At 37.3% G+C, this 21,028-nt stretch overlaps 2 protein-coding genes across 5 annotated transcripts; both read right to left on the bottom strand.

Moving 5' to 3' along the window:
• Positions 1-431: 431 nt before the first annotated feature.
• On the bottom strand, positions 432-15,729 carry LOC127516997 (glutathione S-transferase Mu 3-like). 2 transcript variants are annotated; one of them, XM_051902002.1, is made up of 8 exons: positions 15,551-15,729; positions 1,688-1,763; positions 1,530-1,594; positions 1,369-1,450; positions 1,170-1,267; positions 959-1,054; positions 753-863; positions 432-643 (listed from the first exon to the last, which is right to left on the bottom strand). In XM_051902002.1, exons 1-8 carry the CDS (start codon positions 15,578-15,580, stop codon positions 554-556), a joined length of 648 nt encoding a protein of 215 aa, XP_051757962.1. In that variant the 5' UTR covers positions 15,581-15,729; the 3' UTR covers positions 432-553. The 2 variants fall into 2 exon arrangements, with proteins under 2 accessions (XP_051757962.1, XP_051757961.1); XM_051902001.1 differs by lacking the exon at positions 15,551-15,729 and adding an exon at positions 4,711-4,853.
• On the bottom strand, positions 5,303-18,570 carry LOC127516996 (glutathione S-transferase Mu 4). 3 transcript variants are annotated; one of them, XM_051902000.1, is made up of 8 exons: positions 18,439-18,489; positions 6,934-7,009; positions 6,775-6,839; positions 6,614-6,695; positions 6,414-6,511; positions 6,194-6,289; positions 5,969-6,079; positions 5,303-5,865 (listed from the first exon to the last, which is right to left on the bottom strand). In XM_051902000.1, the coding sequence occupies exons 1-8, from the start codon at positions 18,472-18,474 to the stop codon at positions 5,770-5,772; spliced, it is 660 nt and encodes a 219-aa protein (XP_051757960.1). In that variant the 5' UTR covers positions 18,475-18,489; the 3' UTR covers positions 5,303-5,769. The 3 variants fall into 3 exon arrangements, with proteins under 3 accessions (XP_051757960.1, XP_051757959.1, XP_051757958.1); XM_051901999.1 differs by lacking the exon at positions 18,439-18,489 and adding an exon at positions 13,175-13,341; XM_051901998.1 differs by lacking the exons at positions 5,303-5,865; positions 5,969-6,079; positions 6,194-6,289; ... (2 more) ...; positions 6,775-6,839; positions 6,934-7,009 and adding exons at positions 15,876-16,501; positions 16,605-16,715; positions 16,830-16,925; ... (2 more) ...; positions 17,413-17,477; positions 17,574-17,649 and having other exon boundaries at positions 18,439-18,570.
• Positions 18,571-21,028: the final 2,458 nt, after the last annotated feature.

Here is a 21,028-nt window from a genome sequence, read left to right as displayed (position 1 = left end):
TAACAAGGACACCTTAAAATAAAGTGAACTTAGTTTTTAAAAATAAGCTTCTGATTTTGGGGTTAAAAAATGTTTTATGACATTTATGTTCCACCAATCCATTAATGGGTTTGTGTATAAGCAGTAATAAAGTTAACTAAAACAGGTTGCCTTTGATCATCCAGTTATTAATTTTTAAAAATACCATTATTAGGATGAAAATATTTTGCTAGCTGAATGTAGGTTTGAATTTCTTTCTTCTGCTGAACACAAAAAGGTATTTTGAAGAATGTTGGTAACCAGACAGTTGACGGCATCCTTTGAATTGTATAGTATTTTTTGTCAACTGTTTGGTTACCAACATTCTTCAAAATATCTTCCTTTATGTTCAACAGAAGAAAGAAACTCATACAGGTTTGGAACAACTTGAGGATGAGTAAATGATGACAGAATTTTCATTTTTGGGTGAACTGTCTTTAATGTAAGTGCTGTATTTAGACAACAGCTGCGAATTCTACTTATTTTGTAAAGATTTCATAATCAATGTTTATGTCAACTGACGGTCTTGTCATTTTCACTCGTTTCCCCATTTGGCCATCTTGTTGTTCACGGGTGTTTTCTTGAACTTGTTCGACTTCATGTATCCTGCAATCTTCTCAAGACTCTGACAGGGAAAACAAATCACATCTGAGTCACAATCGGGTTCATCTTTTAACATTACAATTTGCATGAGACTATCAAATCATTCTGTGTGACAAAAGCTGAATCCAAACCTCAAAGCGATCCAGGAAACATCTAAGGTTTCTGTAGTCATCCAGGCACTCTGGACACAACATACGATGCAAATCCAACAAATCATACATGATGAAGTCCACAAATGTGATCTACAAGATGAGACAGTGGGATAAGCATGTCAAATAATCTCATGCGACTTTAAATGGACAAACTAATTGTGTATCCAAACATTATGCCTATTTACCTTGTCCCCAGCAAACCACTTCCTGTCACCAAGGAAGTCAGAGAACTGCTTTAGAGTTCCTGGCAGTTTCTCATTGTAACATGGTTTGTTTTTGTCCTGTAATCAAAGACAAAAGCATTACAAATCACATATGTTATCCTAACTATTAAGACAATTCATATTATTAGTTGAGAATTCCCTCAACACTCAACATTTTTACACAATCACTCACAAAGTCTCCATAGCAGAGCTGGACAAAACCATTGCGGAAGTCCACCGCCTGGTTTTCCAAGATGTCAACTCTCAGCTGCTCTTCTTCAGTTTTCCCACCTAGAAACACATTAGAGAGAGATGTTTTACATCTCTTAGATGACTATTTTCAGTGGTACAAAAGCTTTTTTACTGAAGGAATAAATTAATCAAGTTCTCACAGAGGTTGTTTTTGCGGGCGATGTATCTCATTATGGCATTACTTTGGACTACCTTGGTGTCACCATCCACTAGGTAGGGCAACTGGTGAAGAAAGGTGATGGTTGGTTATTGCATGTTATATTGCACAGTAAACACTACTGAGGGTAACTGTGTAACTTACATTAGGAAAGACCAGCCCAAGTTTGTCTTTCTCATTAAACCAACAGCTTTTGTCATAGTTGGGAGCTGCAAGACAAGAATATAAAATCAAATCACTCATCATCGTGGTTTTATATAGAAAATTTGACTATGTCTGCTGTTATAATGACCATCACTTACCTTCACCACAAGAATAGGATTTCTCCTCATACTTAGTACCAGTGTATTCCAACAGCAGGCGGATTGGTTGAGCAAGCTGTTAACAGATAATATTCATGATATATAGCTAAATTCAGCTGCTGTGAGAATGTTTTTCACTGAAATTTTGTTTTTCACATATCATATACCCTGGGTTAATGTTCATATTTGCATACTGATGAGGTGAGTGACACTAATGGTGGTTAAAGACTGTTCTGCCCAAGCTGTCAAACTTACGTCATCAGAGAAGAACGACGTCCAGAAGAACAGGCAAACAATTTTTTTCTGTAGATTAACTTGCACAGATAAACTGTTCACCACAAAAGTAATGCGTGCTAACAATTGGGTCCATTGGATTTCATGTGGACTTTTAAGTTGACATGAAACAGAAATTGTGACCAACTTTTCTTCCCTATTGTGACATACATCTGAGTGAAACGGCTTATCGAACAAGAAAAAATTTGGGAGGAACTCGATTTTGTCCATTGGGGATTGACTGGATCGTAGAAAGAGGGCAAAGCTATATGGAGGCAGATCTGAATGAAAATAGAAAATCGTCTGTCCAATGGACAGCATCATTTGTGTTATTACTGTATGTTATGTAATTTTGTTCCAACAAGAAAGTGTGGGCATTTCCGAATCATTAGCCGCTACAGTAAATAACTGGAAGAATAAAACACAGTAAATAGTATAATAAATTACGCTACAAACCAGTGTGTTTATTATTACGATAATAAACTTAAAAAATATGATAACAGTCTGCTGCGATATCAGGCAGCATAACGGACAGTTTTTGTACAGCTAAAATAACTGGAAGCGGATATGAGGAAGCCTCAACACAGCTCTTAGTTCACTTTCAAATGAAAATTAGCCCAAGCTTTACTCAGCCTCAAGCCATCCTAGGTGTTAATGACTTTCTTCTTTTTGATGAACACGATCGGAGATATATTAATAAATATCCTCTAAAATATTTCTTTATAATGGCAGTGAGCGATACCAACGAGTATGAGCAGAAGAAAGTGCCTCCATCCACACACATCCATCATAAACGTGTATTCCACACAGCTCCGGGGGGTTAATAAAGGACTTCTGAAGCGAAGCGATGCATTTGTGTAAAAAAAAATATATCCACATTTAACAAGTTACGAAATAAATAGCTTCCGCCCGACCGCCTTCCCTATTCAACTTATGGAAAAAGCTTAACTGACGCGACGTATACAGAAGGCGGTCTGGCGGAAGCTAGATCTTTATTTCATAACTTGTTAAATGTGATATATTTTTTTCGATTCGCACCCCCCGGAGCCGTGTGGAGAACGTTCATGATGGATGTGTGTGGATGGAGACACTTTCTTCTGCTCATACTCGTGACCTCTGTTCACTGCCATTATAAGGCTCGTCAGGATATCTATTAATATATCTTCGATTGCGTCAGGATATTTATTAATATATCTTCGATTGTGTTCATCAGAAAGAAGAAAGTTATATACAACTAGGATGGCTTGAGGCTGAGTAAAGCTTGGGATAATTTTCATTTGAAAGTGAACTAATCCATTAAGAAAGGTGAATAGGCTACAGCAAGCAAGATTAAGAGGATACGTTTATTATTATTATTATTATTATTATTATTATTATTATTAAGTGCGTGTATAAATCATTTTAATAAACAAGTCCATAAAAAAACAAGAATTATCAATTTTGATTTCATGGTGACTAAAGAAACATTCAGTAAAATTGTCTCTTCTTCACTCCAGTTAACGTCGCTGTAAGACGTTTCCTCAAGCACGGAGACGAAACGCGGCGCGAGAATGTTTCGACTAGAGGTCTGCGCGGGACTGTTTTTGTCGTCCCGCTCCCGCAAGGTTCTATTCCGCACGCACCCGCTCCCGGCTAAAATTCACTGTGTTCGCCGCTATCCGCATATAGTGATTTTCTTCCCGACCCGACGGGTCCCGCTAAATTTAGATCGTTTCCAGAATCTCGCATTTAAACTTCCCCTAAAGAAAGAGAGTGATTGGGGATAACAAATATAAAATGTTGCATAGCATATAGCTACAAGATTTTTATTTGTTATTTGTCTTATGATGCTGTCAACACCCTAAAAAAATATTCAGAGAAAAAAAATGTCACAAAGAATAATAGGCTAAATATCAGAGAGGAAAAAAATAGGCTAAATTAAATAGCCTACAACATGTCCCTCAAAACTATAGGCTAGGCCAAAAATACATATAAACGAAAACTGTTGGCTTAGGCTAGCTATACTGCAAAATGAAATCTTTTTTAACATCCACGCAAGAACAGAATGACGCTGACTGACGACCGTTTCAGAACGTCTCTCCTCCAAAATCCGATCACAAAGGTTGAGTGATCTCTGAAGGTGCACTCTTGCAGACCTCTAATGCAAAGAACATATCTTGCCAGGTTTCTCGGGACAGGGAACTGGGGATTGTGTGAACGCCACCACTGCAGAAAGTTTTGTTCACTTCAAGCACAGATGCGCTGATGCCAAAGCAGTTGAGGGTTGACCCTGCAAAGTGCTGCAGCTCTTAAACACGTTTTTATAACTCAAGGTTAAAACTGACTTTTGCCCAGGTCTTTAAAAACGTGAACAGAGGGTTAAACTTGGTGTGAAAACCTCTATGAGGTAAAAGGATACCGCAGGCGTTTCGTCGTAATTACAGTAGAATGATGGACTGTCACCACACCCCAACTAAAGCATGTTAAATTTTAAACACCCCTGACTAGCTGTAACCTTTTTTTATCTTATTATTTTTTTTGCTTTTTGTTTAGGAATAAAGACGTTATGAATCAGTACCAAACTTTGCAAACTGACTAGTCCACCAAAGATGTGACTTACAAGCTATACAAAAGTACAGATTTGACATGACTAACCACACTGAGTGCAATCTTTTAATTTTCTATGATGACTGAAAGACAAGTTACAAATTTTTTTTTGCAGAGATCAGAATTTAATGTCTACCAGTTATGCAAAATTATTAGTTTCTTACCCCTCGTATATCCCAGTATGCCAATTTCATTGCCATCTTGCAAGTTGCAACGAGCTCCTTTGTGCAGGAGCAGTGGAATGCAGAGGTGTGGGTGCGCTCAGGTGTAAGAGCAGTGCGATGGGCAGGGCAACATGACACTTTGGGGCGTGTCTAGACTGGGGAACCCCAGTCTATGAGGGCCCCCTCTGCCTCTCTGGACATCCAGTAGGGTGGAGGGATAGAACTCTCCACCTCTCTGGACGTTGAATGGGGTGGAGAGATAGAGTTGTGGGTAGGGTTAGGGTAGGATTAGGGTGTGGTTGTACATTTGCTTCTCCTCGCTGGACGTCTAGCAAGAGGGAGCTAATGTAAGCACCACCCATTTGCTCTGCAGTGAGCACCTTCTCCAGCAGGTGCAGCTGTAAACATTCACCCTTGTGCTCCAAACTCTTCCTTCTGTGGACAGGGTCGTTCTTGGGGCGGTGCAACTGGTGCGACCGCAGGCTAACGGACCAACGATTCGTCTTTTACAGCAATTATATGTGCATACGAAAATGCATATTCATATTTTTGGGAGATTTTCCCAGAGAGGATAAAAAAAACAACAACTTAATTTGTAAATTTAATTGAACCAAACAGTGCTCTGATTTATTGGGTCAAAATAAGGTACTGCAATTTAAGCTTTGTTTACAATTCAAATGTAGAATCACAATCCAAATGGTGAAATCTATAACAATGAAATGCTTCTTTTTTTTCATGGCATCAAATAGACAAAAATCAAAGTGTAACACTCACCTAAACACTTTAATCTAAACATAAGTGCTTTTCAACTGCATTATATCTATAGACAACAACAGACATTACTGACTGTTTTGTAATGCTTTTATAATCAATATATGTCAGCTGTATCACTGGGATGTAAATTGAACTAATTATCCTTAAACTGCCTGTTCATCAAAAGGTTTAAAATAGCTGTCTCAAAAAACTATCACCACATGTGCTCTTCAACTGCACTGACGTTATATTCAAAGCAGTTGATGGTGCACCTTATGATGCTTGATCAAGACAGTCTTGACATTTTCACTTCTTCTTGTTTCCCCATTTGGCCATCTTGTTGTTCACGGGTGTTTTCATGAACTTGCTTGACTTCATGTATTCTGCAATCTTCTCAAGATTCTGACAGGGAACACAATTATATCTGGTTACTGGTTAATCCTTATTCATTACAACTTACATGAGACTATCAAATCATTCTGTGTGACAAAAGCTGAATCCAAACCTCAAAGTGCTCCAGAAAACATCTAAGGTTTCTGTAGTCATCCAGGCATGCTGGTTCATACATACGATGCTGATCCAACAACTCGTACATGATGAAATCCACAAATGTGATCTATAGGATAAGACAGTGGGATGAGCATGTCAAATAATCTCATGGGATATAGTTATTTCCAATCATTTAAAAAGGACAAAGTAATGTGCTTATGTGTACATTATGCCTATTTACCTTGTCCCCAGCAAACCACTTCCTGTCACCAAGGAAGTCAGAGAACTGCTTTAGAGTTTCTGGCAGGTTCTCATTGTAACATGATTTGTTTTCATCCTGTAATCAAAAACAAAAGTTTTAAAAAATAATGTTATCTTATCAATTAACAAAAAAATGTATATTATTAGTTGATAATTTCTTTAACACTGTAATACAGAGATTTATACAGTCAATCACTCACAAAGTCTCCATAGCAAAGCCGGACAAAACCGTTGCGGAAGTCCATCGCCTGGTTTTCCAAGATGTCAACTCTCAGCTGCTCTTCTTCAGTTTCCCCACCTAGAAACACATTAGAGAGAGATGTTTTACATCACTTGGATGACTATTTTCAGTGATACAACAGCTTTGTTTACTGAAGGAATACATGAATCAAGTTCTCACAGAGGTTGTTTTTGCGGGCGATGTATCTCATTATGGCATTGCTTTGGACTACCTTGGTGTCACCATCCACTAGGTAGGGCAACTGGTGAAGAAAGGTGATGGTTAGTTATTACATGTTATATTGCACAGTAAACACTATCGGGGGTAACTGTGTAACTTACATTAGGAAAGTCCAGCCCAAGTTTGTCTTTCTCATTAAACCAACAGCTTCTGTCATAGTCGGGAGCTGAAAGACAAGAACATAAAAATCAACTCCCTCCCTTGTGCTTTTACATAGAAAATCTGACTATGTCTGCGGAGTTATAATGACCATCACTTACCTTCACCACAAGAATAGAACTTCTCCTCATACTTAGTACCAGTGTATTCCAACAGCAGACGGATTGGTTGAGCAAGCTGTTAACAGATGAAACAATAGTCATGGCATGCTATATAGCTAACTTCAGCTGCCGAAAAATGTTTTTCAAGCTTGAAGTGACTGACAGAGGGTCGATATTTCACTGCATATTTATATGGGTAATATAAATGGGTAATGTTCTTGTTAGCATTTTTATGAGGTAAATAGCATTTATTGGACAAATACCGAACGGCTCGTCTATCTGTGGAAATGCTGCAACACAGATCTAGTTGTACCAAGTCTTCTGAAACAGGGCTACAGTAAAATTGGGGTTGCCAGATTTTCACAAAACCCTCCCAATTGCTACAAATCGTGTTAAAAATTGTGTTCCGGACAGGAGCGGATCTAGAAAATTATTTATTTAAATTATTTATAGGGTGGAAAAGGGGTAGCGGGGGTGGTGAAAAGAAGGCCGTTTCACAAGGGACACAGCAGTTGAGACTCGAGTGCAGTTCATTTTCACAGAGAATGTGTTTTTTGCATTCCACTGCAGTTTTTCAATTGTATTTTCTATGTAAACAGACATGTTTGACCGTTGTGCTCGCATCTTTTGCAGCATCACATGTGCTGCATCAGTCATGTGGCGCTTAAGAAAAAAAAAACACACCTCTAGAAAAATAATTTTAGCAGCAGATATGGCCTTGAGGCATCTGTGCCTTTGTTCATACGGACATCTGACTGCTAAGTAGGGTTTGTGTTTTCAGCAATAGAATAAAAATCTGTAAACGAAAAATCTGCATAGTGCCTTTTGTGCAGTTATTTTTTTTACTTGTTACTTTGCACTTTTTTAGAAAATATTTACCATTTATTCAAGTTTTTTTTATTTAGGATATTACATTTTTTGATCCTTCATTTCCATGATCTAAAGAATTAAATGGTTGTTGTCTTTTGAAAGTGTGTACTTTCATTATGCTGTTATATTATGATTATATATTCAGTGGCATAAAATGGTCTTGAAATGACAATAATATCGTTTATCGCAATTATTTCTGGAACAATATATCGCACAACAAAAAGTAGTTATCGTGACAGGCCTACTAAAGGAGATGAGCAGTTTTATTTATATTACATAGGCTACTTCAATGGCATAAATCACATGTTTTAGTGCAAGTTAAAGAGCTACAAAAACTTTTGAATTTCCACAGTTTTGCAACAGAAAAGAACTTTTTCGGTTCATCTTGGAGACTATGTCTCCTCAACTGCTTCTTTTATATGTGGGGTCCCCCAGGGCTCCATTTTGGGGCCTATTCTGTTCTCCCTGTATATGCTCCCTTTGGGACATATTTTTAGGAAATTTGGTATTTCTTTTCATTGTTATGCAGATGACCTGCAAATTTATCTGCCCTTGAAACGTAAAGATACCTGCTCTTTAGCGCTTCTATTGCAGTGTTTTGAAGAAATTAAGACCTGGATGGCACTAAATTTCCTTAATTTTAATGAAAAGAAAACAGAAGTTGTGTTGTTTACGCCAGGGGGAACCTGTGAGTCAGTAGACCTAAACCTTGGTGAGCTGAATCCATATGTGAAGCCCTATGTAAAAGCTCGGATGTGTCAGGATATTTATTAAAATATCTCAGATTGTGTTCATCAGAAAGAATAAAGTCATATACACCTAGGATGACTTGAGGGTGAGTAAAGCTTGGGCTAATTTTCATTTGAAAGTGAACTAATCCTTTAATAACAGAAACTGAAAAATTGTTTGCAAAACTGTGGAAATTTAAAAGTTTTTGTTTCTCTTTAACTTGCACTAAAACATGTGATTTATACCATTGAAGTAGCTTATGTAATATAAATAAAGCTGCTCATCTCCTTTAATAGGCCTGTCACGATAACTACTTTTTGTTGTGCGATATATTGTTACAGAAATAATTGCGATAAACGATATTATTGTTATTTCAAGACCATTTTATGCCACTGAATATACAGTGGGTACGGAAAGTATTCAGACCCCCTTAAATTTCTCACTCTTTGTTATATTGCAGCCATTTGCTAAAATCATTTAAGTTCATTTTTTTTCCCTCATTAATGTACACACAGCACCCCATACTGACAGAAAAACAGAATTGTTGACATTTTTGCAGATTTATTAAAAAAGAAAAACTGAAATATCACATGGTCCTAAGTATTCAGACCCTTTGCTCAGTATTTAGTAGAAGCACCCTTTTGATCTAATACAGCCATGAGTCTTTTTGGGAAAGATGCAACAAGTTTTTCACACCTGGATTTGGGGATCCTCTGCCATTCCTCCTTGCAGATCCTCTCCAGTTCTGTCAGGTTGGATGGTAAACGTTGGTGGACAGCCATTTTTAGGTCTCTCCAGAGATGCTCAATTGGGTTTAAGTCAGGGCTCTGGCTGGGCCATTCAAGAACAGTCACGGAGTTGTTGTGAAGCCACTCCTTCGTTATTTTAGCTGTGTGCTTAGGGTCATTGTCTTGTTGGAAGGTAAACCTTCGGCCCAGTCTGAGGTCCTGAGCACTCTGGAGAAGGTTTTCATCCAGGATATCCCTGTACTTGGCCGCATTCATCTTTCCCTCGATTGCAACCAGTCGTCCTGTCCCTGCAGCTGAAAAACACCCCCACAGCATGATGCTGCCACCACCATGCTTCACTGTTGGGACTGTATTGGACAGGTGATGAGCAGTGCCTGGTTTTCTCCACATATACCACTTAGAATTAAGGCCAAAAAGTTCTATCTTGGTCTCATCAGACCAGAGAATCTTATTTCTCACCATCTTGGAGTCCTTCAGGTGTTTTTTTAGCAAACTCCATGCGGGCTTTCATGTGTCTTGCACTGAGGAGAGGCTTCCGTCGGGCCACTCTGCCATAAAGCCCTGACTGGTGGAGAGCCACAGTGATGGTTGACTTTCTACAACTTTCTTCCATCTCCCGACTGCATCTCTGGAGCTCAGCCACAGTGATTTTTGGGTTCTTCTTTACCTCTCTCACCAAGGTTCTTCTCCCCCGATAGCTCAGTTTGGCCGGACGGCCAGCTCTAGGAAGGGTTCTGGTCATCCCAAACGTCTTCCATTTAAGGATTATGGAGGCCACTGTGCTCTTAGGAACCTTAAGTGCAGCAGAAATTTGTTTGTAACCTTGGCCAGATCTGTGCCTTGCCACAATTCTGTCTCTGAGCTCTTCAGGCAGTTCCTTTGACCTCATGATTCTCATTTGCTCTGACATGCACTGTGAGCTGTAAGGTCTTATATAGACAGGTGTGTGGCTTTCCTAATCAAGTCCAATCAGTATAATCAAACACAGCTGGACTCAAATGAAGGTGTAGAACCATCTCAAGGATGATCAGAAGAAATGGACAACACCTGAGTTAAATATATGAGTGTCACAGCAAAGGGTCTGAATACTTAGGACCATGTGATATTTCAGTTTTTCTTTTTTAATAATTCTTCAAAAATGTCAACAATTCTGTGTTTTTCTGTCAATATGGGGTGCTGTGTGTACATTAATGAGGAAAAAAAATGAACTTAAATGATTTTAGCAAATGGCTGCAATATAACAAAGAGTGAAAAATTTAAGGGGGTCTGAATACTTTCCGTACCCACTGTATAATCATAATATAACAGCATAATAAAAGTACACACTACACACTTTCAAAAGACAACAACCATTTAATTCTTTAGATCATGGAAATGAAGGATCAAAAAATGTAATATCCTAAAAAAAAAAACTTGAATAAATGGTAAATATTTTCTAAAAAAAGTGCAAAGTAACAAGTAAAAAAAAAAAAAAAACTGCAACTGCACAAAAGGCACTATGCAGATTTTCCAGTTACAGATTTTTATTCTATTGCTGAAAACACAAACCCTACTTAGCAGTCAGATGTCCGTATAATGAACAAAGGCACAGATGCCTCAAGGCCATATCTGCTGCTAAAATTATTTTTCTAGAGGTGTGTTGTTTTTCTTAAGCGCCACATGACTGATGCAGCACATGTGATGCTGCAAAAGATGCGAGCACAACGGTCAAACATGTCTGTTTACATAGAAAATACAATTGAAAAACTGCAGTAGAATGCAAAAAACACATTCTCTGTGAAAATGAACTCTACACTCGAGTCTCAACTGCTGTGTCCCTTGTGAAACGGCCTTAACACTAGCTGTTAGTGTGCACTGTTTTGCACTGTGACATTTATATTTGCACCAGAACAGCGGATTGCAGCTTTGAAATCGAGAGCATTTGGACTTGTTCTTCCAAACTGTCTGTAGTTGTCAGCAAAACACTATAACGCCTTCTTTTCACCTGTCAATGACTGCTCTGTGTAGGAACTGCAGATTAAAGCATGATCAGCAAAATGTTGGTGACGTTCATTATCACGTAAACATAATGGGCAATATATTGCGTCACCAAAAATTATTGAGGTCATGTACATATATTGCGCGATAAGTCGATATATTGATTATTGCGACAGGCCTATCCTTTAGTGACACAAGTTCAGACTCATTTAGAATCAGTTGATGTTTTTCATATAGTGTCTTGACTTGGTGCCATGATGGATATTGAAATCTTGTTATTTATTTTTAATTTTAAACAGTATAGATGATTACTTTGTGGTACTGCAATTTTTGTGAACACAATTGTGTATGTCAGGCCATAAATCTCCAAAAACTATGCATGGGCACTTGCTTTGGTGTTGCCACCCCTCATAGACCTCATGCCACCCCTTTGCCACCCTATAAATAATTTTCTAGATGTGTCTTTCAAAATAATAAATAAATTTTACCCTGTTAAATATTTTATAATTAAATATAAATGTATACGTTTCTATACTGAACAACTACGGAAAAATATTGAAACATTTATTCAAGATAATATCCAACAAGATATATCTGTTACTTTCAAAGATATTATTTTTGGACACTTTGATTCTGACTCTAGTAAAAACAAAGCTTGTTTTGTTATAAATTTAATTTATTTTCTCGTCAAATTCTATATCCATAAATGTAAATTCACCAGCAACAAACCAATTTTTCTTGTTTTTTTTTTTTTTAGAAGAATTTAAAATGTATCTTAATACTATTTCATCCTCTGTAAATAAGAAAGCGAGAAGAACAACCTCAATTTGTAATGACTTTAATTTGTACACTCTAACTGAAATATAAATTAATATCTTACCCTCATGTTTTTTTTTCTTTCTAATTTTTCTTTTTTCTTTATCTTTCTCTTTTAGCAATTATTGTTATTGTTTTTCTGTTCTGTATGTTCAGATGACATTGTACATATTGTCGACCCATGTTGTGTACTCTATACAAAATTATATATCATTAATGTCATCTTTATAATGTTTGCAATCATAATAAAAATAAATAAATAAATAAATCTAGATCTAGAAAACCAAGGACTTGGCAACACTGAGTAAAATTCTCTTCATCACTCCAGCGGCCAGCTGTAGTCTTAATTTTTTGATCGTTTTTTCCTTTTCTTTAAGAGTTATAACTTTTTAAAGTCAAATACATCACAATTTGGATTGGTCTAATTTGAAATTATGCAACTTGCCCCAGTTAACGAGTTTGCTGTTCGACATTTTTTTGACAGTTTCCCTCAGAGATGGAGACAAATAAGGCGCGAGAATATTCAGTGACTACAGAAAGCATATGAATGTTTGATAAGGTAAGGAAGTAAATGATTGGTTGCCAAAAAAATCCAGTAGACATTCTGGCAAAGTGGTGTTTTTAAACACGTCTGCATATCCCAATAATAAAACTGACATTTGCCCAGTGCTTTAACAGAAGTTTAATGTAACGTTAGCTCTTATGAAATAAAACAACAGAGCAAGTGCTTCGTCCTAAATATTGGGGTGTAACCACATCCGAAACGGCTTTAGATAAACTGACATGTAATTAAAGTAGCATCAGTGGCCATGTCGAGTAGACACGCTAAACGACAAAAAGTATCAACAAACTTCCATAAGCATTTGACTTTGCCAACTAACTGCATAACGTAGTCCCATCTCTAGAGTCTCGACTTACAGTCCACCAAAGATGTGAATTTAAACAAGCTACGCATATGGATTACAGATTTGATTGTTTAGACATGAAGAACCACGCGATTCTTATATTCTGTGATGATAGCATGACAAAACAAATCGCAGAAATCAAATAAGAATCAATTAAATGTCTAACAAGTTATGCAACTTTACACCGTTTCTTACCCCGCGTATATCCCAGTATGCCAATTTCAGTGCCATCTTGCAACAGGAGTGAGCACTGTACACCGTTTCTGCTTCAAAATGAGGTGCAGGAGCAGCGGAATGGAGGAGGGGGCTCACGCGGTTCTGTGCGGTTGGGTTAGACCAGAGCCGGGTAGCACACTCAAGTTAAAGGGATAGTACACAACACCCACACAATTAATATGGCGTTAATCTGTCCCTGCAAAATAATAGGCTACCCAACATTTCATTTTTATGTTTCAGCAATGATATGTGCATTCTAAACAGTCTTGTTTAAGCTGTTCCCAGAGGACCAACAAGTCGGCATGTTATTATTTTATACATCTGATCTGCATGGAGTGTTCAATTACAACACATTCACACCATAAATACATGTACAATGTATCATACTTTAACAAAAATAAGCGTTTTTATCGAGAAGTCGATATTTATTAACACTAAAGGTCACAATAAATGTCCTCCAATTGTCTTGGAAACTTTTGACTATGCAATACATGCATTTTATTGTTTTAATATATATATATATTCATTTCATTCTTTATTCCAGACCCTTAGGTCCATATCAAACAAAGAAAAGAAAGGAATAACATACATTACATACAACAAACATTATTTAAAAGGCATTCAAACTTGCATTCCAGTGCTTCCAGAACCAGGAGGAATAACTTGTATCACTTAATTTAGGATCGTTTATGACCATTATTTTTTCATATATTTCCATTATTTTCATATATATATTTTTTATTAAAATGAAGCTAGACCAAAGAGTTTGTAAAATGTTTAATGTGACGCTCTAAGCAATTGTAAAACAGAGGCTCTAAAACTCAAAGTTTAGGCAGTATTTATAGCCCAAGATGTAAAACTAGATGAAAAAGGCTACAGGAAAAGGGCTGGTCCAAAGGACAGAACACAAAGAAAGCCTCTGTCTTTGATACTCAAGCCAGGTCAGCTTGATAAACAGAGATGCCAAGCTGTCTGAGTTTTCCAGGCCACACGTTTGCCATTCATTGAGTTTCATAATTCAGACTCAGATTATTTTAGCTGTACCAAAGCAGTCCGTTATGTTGCAAAATGGTATTTGTTCAAATATATTTTTTATAATTATAAACACACTGCTTAGTCACATAGTTTTACCATTTACATAGTTATTCTTCTAGTTATTTACCTATAGCAGCTAATAAATCCTAAATTGCACATTTACAAATAGCTTATTTCTGCATTGAAAAAGTGAACAGTACATATCCAATATTAAATCCACAGACTCCCAGAATTATGATATTTTAATTCTGAGATATAGAATAGGGCAGAAAAAATAAACTTCACTTTGATATTACCATGTCTGATTTACAATAAATAGCGCTAATAATTATTCAATTACAGACACAAATAAAAATGGCCAAATGACTCGTAGGATACAACTACTAGAAAATAAATAATATCACAATAATAGACACATTAGAACAGAACATGCTAAAATCAAGACTATAAATAGGAAAAAACTCCATTTAAAAATGACATGATTATGACGGCTCATGACAGATGTGCGGAGGTACTTGAGCTCACACAGAATAGCCAAAGAACCAACGCTTATGGCTGTTAGTGTTCAGAACAAGTGTACAAGCAACACCAAATGATGGTTCATTATCTATGACGGTGTAAACCATTTCACTGATCTTCATGCTGGACTGCACGTTATGGACAGTGTAAGGTCCACAGTAACAGAGGGGGACACTTCTGGGGTTTCCTAAAGCTTGACTGTGGGTTTCCGGAACCTTCATAGATACTGTAAGTGTGTTTCCAGTTGGTATTCTGAAAAATGTGTATGTGCTTTTGTCAAATACAATGTTGGCATTTCCTTTGTTGCAATCAGGACTTTAAACCTGCACTTTACAAGTACATTTGTAGCAATACCTAAATCAATGGTTCTCAAACCTGTCCTGGAGAACCACTGATTTAGGATTTAGTTAACCCTCACCTAGCCCTGCACATTTTGTATATCCCCCTATTTCTGACACACCCATTTCAGGTCTTGAAGGCTCTACTAATGAGCACATGAGTTGAATCAGGTGCGATAGATGAGAGAGACATACAAAATATGCAGGGCTGAGGGTCCTCCAGGACAGGTTTGAGAACCACTGAATCAGTACCAAACGTTGCAAACTGACTAGTCCACCAAAGATGTGACTTTAAACAAGCTATACATAAGAAGTACAGATTTGACATGACTAACCACACTGAGTGCAATCTTCTAATCTTCTGTGATGACTGAAAAGACAGGTTACAACAAAAATTTTGCAGAGATCAGATAAGAATCAATTTAATGTCTACCAGTTATGCAAAATTATTGCTGTTTCTTACCCCTCGTATATCCCAGTATGCCAATTTCATTGCCAGCTTGCAAATTGCAACAAGCACCTTTGTGCAGGGGCAGTGGAATGCAGAGGTGTGGGCGCGCTCAGGTGTAAGAGCAGTGCGATGGGCAGGGCGACATGACACTTTGGGGTGTGTCTAGACTGGGGCATCTCAGCAGGTGCAGCTGTAAACATTCATCCTCATGTGCTCCAAACTCGCGTGACTTTCTTCTGTGGACAGGGCCGTTCTTGGGGCGGTGCAACTAGTGCGACCGGAGCTAACGGACCGACGATTCATCTTTCACAGCAATGATATGTGCATACTAAATGCATTATATTTGTAAATTTCATTGAACAAAACAGTGCTCTGATTTATTGGGTCAAAATAAGGTACTGCAATTTAAGCTCTGTTTACAATTCAACAAAGCTTAAATTGCAGTTTATTTTGTTTACAGTTAATTTTGTTTACAATTTGTTTACAAATGTAGAATCACAATTCAAATGGTGAAATCTATAACAATGAAATGCTTCTCTTTTCATCGCATCAAATAGACAAAAATCAAAGTGTAACACTCACCTAAACACTTTAATCTAAACATAAGTGCTTTTCAACTGCATTATATCTATAGACAACAACAGACATTACTGACTGTTTTGTAATGCTTTTATAATCAATATATGTCAGCTGTATCACTGGGATGTAAATTGAACTAATTATCCTTAAACTGCCTGTTCATCAAAAGGTTTAAAATAGCTGTCTCAAAAAACTATCACCACATGTGCTCTTCAACTGCACTGACGTTATATTCAAAGCAGTTGATGGTGCACCTTATGATGCTTGATCAAGACAGTCTTGACATTTTCACTCCTTCTTGTTTCCCCATTTGGCCATCTTGCTGTTCACGGGTGTTTTCATGAACTTGCTTGACTTCATGTATTCTGCAATCTTCTCAAGATTCTGACAGGGAACACAATTATATCTGGTTACTGGTTAATCCTTATACATTACAACTTACATGAGACTATCAAATCATTCTGTGTGACAAAAGCTGAATCCAAACCTCAAAGTGCTCCAGGAAACATCTAAGGTTTCTGTAGTCATCCAGGCATGCTGGTTCATACATACGATGCTGATCCAACAACTCGTACATGATGAAATCCACAAATGTGATCTACAGGATGAGACAGTGGGATGAGCATGTCAAATAATCTCATGGGATATAGTTATTTCCAATCATTTAAAAAGGACAAAGTAATGTGCTTATGTGTACATTATGCCTATTTACCTTGTTCCCAGCAAACCACTTCCTGTCACCAAGGAAGTCAGAGAACTGCTTTAGAGTTCCTGGCAGGTTCTCATTGTAACATGATTTGTTTTCATCCTGTAATCAAAAACAAAAGTTTAAAAAAAAATAATGTTATCTTATCAAATAACAAAAAAATGTATATTATTAGTTGATAATTTCTTTAACACTGTAATACAGAGATTTATACAATCCATCACTCACAAAGTCTCCATAGCAGAGCCGGACAAAACCGTTGCGGAAGTCCATTGCCTGGTTTTCCAAGATGTCAACTCTCAGCTGCTCTTCTTCAGTTTCCCCACCTAGAAACACATTAGAGAGAGATGTTTTACATCACTTGGATGACTATTTTCAGTGATACAACAGCTTTGTTTACTGAAGGAATACATGAATCAAGTTCTCACAGAGGTTGTTTTTGCGGGCGATGTATCTCATTATGGCATTGCTTTGGACTACCTTGGTGTCACCATCCACTAGGTAGGGCAACTGGTGAAGAAAGGTGATGTTTAGTTATTACATGTTATATTGCACAGTAAACACTATTGGGGGTAACTGTGTAACTTACATTAGGAAAGTCCAGCCCAAGTTTGTATTTCTCATTTAACCAACAGCTTCTGTCATAGTCGGGAGCTGCAAGACAAGAACATAAAAATCAACTCCCTCTGTCATTGTGGTTTTATATAGAAAATCTGACTATGTCTGCTGGTTATAATGACCATCACTTACCTTCACCACAAGAATAGAACTTCTCCTCATACTTAGTACCAGTGTATTCCAACAGCAGACGGATTGGTTGAGCAAGCTGTTAACAGATGAAACAATAGTCATAAATAGTTGTAAACATTTGGGATATTGTAAGTACTCAAGTGAACAGAATATATAACACTGGCCTAGTGGTTTTTGGATATTTTACTGCAAAAATATTACATATTGCACCTTTAACGAGTTTGTTGTTCGACATTTTTTTGACATTTTCCCTCAGAGATGGAGATAATAAGGCGCGATAATGTTCAGTGACTACAGAAAGCATATGAATGTTTGATAAGGTAAGGAAGTAAATGATTGGTTGCTAAAAAAAAAATCGCCTTGACATTTTGGCAGAGTGGTGTTTACCCAGCTCTTAAACACGTCTGCAAATCCCAGTGTTAAAACTGACATTTGCCCAGTGTTTTAACAGAAGTTTAATGTAACGTTTGCTCTTATGAACTAAAATAAAACAACAGAGCAAGTGCTTTGTCCTAAATATTGGGGTGTAACCACATCCGAAACGGCTTTAAGATAAACATGACTGACATGTAATTAAAGTAGCATCAGTGGCCATGTCGAGTAGACACGCTAAACGACAAAAAGTATCAACAAAATTCTAGCACTTGACTGCCAACTAACTGCATAACGTAGTCCATCTCTAGAGTCTCGACTTACAGTCCACCAAAGATGTGAATTTAAACAAGCTACGCATATGGATTACAGATTTGATTGTTTAGACATGAAAAACCACTAGATTCTTATATTCTGTGATGATTGCATGACAAAAAATTAAGAATCAATTAAATGTCTAATAACAGTTATACAAAATTACGCCATTTCTTACCCCGCGTATATCCCAGTATGCCAATGTCATTGCCATCTTGCAACTCACTTCAAAATGAGGTGCAGGAGCAGCGGAATGGAAGAGGGGGCGTTGGGGCGCACGTGGCTCTGTGCGGTTTAAAGGGATAGTAGTTACACAACACCCACAAAAGTAATGTGACGTTAATCTGTTCCTGTAAATTAATAGGCTACCCACCATTTCATTTTTATTTTTCAGCAATGATATATATGCATTCAAAACACAGTCTTGTTTAAGCTGTTCCCAGAGGACCAAAAAGTCGACATTTTCTTATTTTATACAGATCTGCATGGAGTGTTCAATTAGAACAAATTCACATCATAAATACAAGTCGATATTTATTAAAGGGGACCTGTTACACGATGTAAAATAAGTCTCTGATGTCCCCAGAGAGTGTATGTGAAGTTTTAGCTCAAAATACCCCACAGATAATTTTTTTATAGCATATTGCCACTTGGGGTTGAGCAAAAACGCGCCTTTCAGTGTGTGCCCTTTAAATGCAAATGAGCTGCTGCGCGCGGCCTAAGAGGGCGGAGAGCTCATTCTCCACTGTCAGGAGTCAGTCAGGACCTATGGTCAGGACGCAATATAATGTCAGAAATTGGGAATATATGCTGCATGGAGATAGATCAGGTATAGTTTAGTTCAATTACGGTTATAACTTATATTGTCTTCTTCCACTATATTAGTACAAACCTGTTGTACCAGACCCCGTCCGAATGATGGCCAAAACTTTACAGGTGAGTTTTATGATGTTTATTGTACTTCACACAAAAGATGAAGTGTCCGTTTTCACTCTAGAAAATCTCTGTAAGAGCTTAATAAAACTGCAAGTGTGCATTAAAATATAATCCATAAACTCTCTCCCTTACATTATCATCAACACACATTGAGAAGTACACAGAAACACTCGTTACAACTAACAGTAAACAAATATATAAAGACCTTATGCCTTTTCGGGTGGTGCTTAATAAACTGGTAAACTTTATATCCGTAAATCAACTCCGATGAACTGTAATAAAGTGCTCTCACCTTCATTACTGCCATATCCAGTATCACTCTGGAGACTGTAAGCTGGATCACGAACAGTTTACTGATCTATCCTTGAGTAACAATTTTTTAGCACAACCTCTGTTTTGTATTGTCCCTTTGTATTGACATTCATTCACAAAGCAGTCCGGTGTGAAATGATTCGTGCAGACATAGCATTTTCTTCGAAAACAAAATTAATCCATCTCGTCTTCAGTGGCTCAGATTTAGGGAGTAAATAAAGAGAGAACCATGTGGATTAATCCATCCAGCTACAGAACACCTAAAACGTCTGGGAGATGTTCTCGTCAGTGCAGCAATGGCGGACTGTGTAAACTCGCTGTAAACAGTGTTGCCAACTATTTTCTGAGGAAAGTAGCTAAAACCTGCCCAAAAAGAAAGCAAGACCTCGCGCTCACGGGACAGTACTGGCGACATTTGGAAAGTTACTGAGGTTTGTCCAAAATAGTCGCTAGATTTGTCGCTAGGCGCTTTTTTGAAAAAATGTCACTAAAAGGGTCTGAAAAGTCGCTAAATCTAGCGACAAAGTCGCTAAGTTGGCAACACTGGCTGTAAACTCGCTCAGGGCGGTTCTATGTTAAAACGGCACTGTCTGTCAACATTCGTGGTCGGGGCCTGTGGCTAATGTGATGTCACACTGCCAGGGATCTGGAAACGGCTTGTTCTGAGACACTGCTTATGATTTATGGGGATTAAAAAAAAGGAGTGGTTGGATTTTTATCATTATAGGGTGGTTGTGTACACACACTGACAACATACATTTATAGCCAAACACCATGCAAAAGTGAATTTTGCATAATAGGTCCCCTTTAACACTAAAGTTCACAATAAACATCTCCCAATTGTCTTGGAAACTTTTGACTATGCAATTCATGCATTTTATTGTTTTATATAATTTTTTTTAACCCTAATATTAAAATGAAGCTGGACCAAACAGTTTGTAAAATGTTTAATGTGACGCTCTAAGCATTTGTAAAACAAAAGCTCTAAAACTCAAAGTTTAGGCAATATTTATAGCCCCAAGATGTAAAACTAGATGACAAAGGCTACAGGGAAAGGGCTGGTCAAAATGAAAGAACACAAAGAAAGCCTCTGTCTTTGATACTCAAGCCAGGTCAGCTTGATAAACAGAGATGCCAAGCTGTCTGAGTTTTCCAGGCCACACAGTTTGCCATTCATTGATAGTTTCATTATTCAGACTCAGATTATTTTAGCTGTACCAAAACAGTCTGTTATGTTGCAAAATGGTATTTGTTAAAATTAATTTTTCATAATTATAAACACACTGGTTAGTCACATAGTTTTACCATTTACATAGTTATTCTTCTAGTTATTTACCTACAGCGGCTAATAAATCCTAAATTGCACATTTACAAATAGCTTACTTCTGCATTGAAAAACAAAGTGAACACACTCAAAAAAATTAATTGTTGGATTTACTTAAAAAAGAAGGGTCACGTGGTTCCATGCAACTACATTGAGTAATTTGTACAAATAACAATTTAGTTGTATGAACAAAAGA

Source organism: Ctenopharyngodon idella, chromosome 8, assembly GCF_019924925.1.
Source record: "Ctenopharyngodon idella isolate HZGC_01 chromosome 8, HZGC01, whole genome shotgun sequence".
Lineage (NCBI taxonomy): Eukaryota > Metazoa > Chordata > Actinopteri > Cypriniformes > Xenocyprididae > Ctenopharyngodon > Ctenopharyngodon idella.
This window is presented reverse-complemented; position numbering and strand designations above follow the sequence as displayed.

Bases quoted from the DNA above. Each gene is read 5' to 3' on its own strand.
- LOC127516997 (XM_051902001.1), bottom strand. From the start codon at position 4,746: ATGGCAATGAAATTGGCATACTGGGATATACGAGGG. The intron at 1,595-1,687 runs GTAAGTGATGGT...CTTGTCTTGCAG, and splicing joins ATCCTATTCTTGTGGTGAAG to CTCCCAACTATGACAAAAGC. The intron at 644-752 runs GTTTGGATTCAG...TTTCCCTGTCAG, and splicing joins GTTTCCTGGATCGCTTTGAG to AGTCTTGAGAAGATTGCAGG.
- LOC127516996 (XM_051901998.1), bottom strand. From the start codon at position 18,474: ATGGCAATGACATTGGCATACTGGGATATACGCGGG. The intron at 17,478-17,573 runs GTAAGTGATGGT...CTTGTCTTGCAG, and splicing joins GTTCTATTCTTGTGGTGAAG to CTCCCGACTATGACAGAAGC. The intron at 17,150-17,251 runs GTGAGAACTTGA...ATGTGTTTCTAG, and splicing joins CGCCCGCAAAAACAACCTCT to GTGGGGAAACTGAAGAAGAG.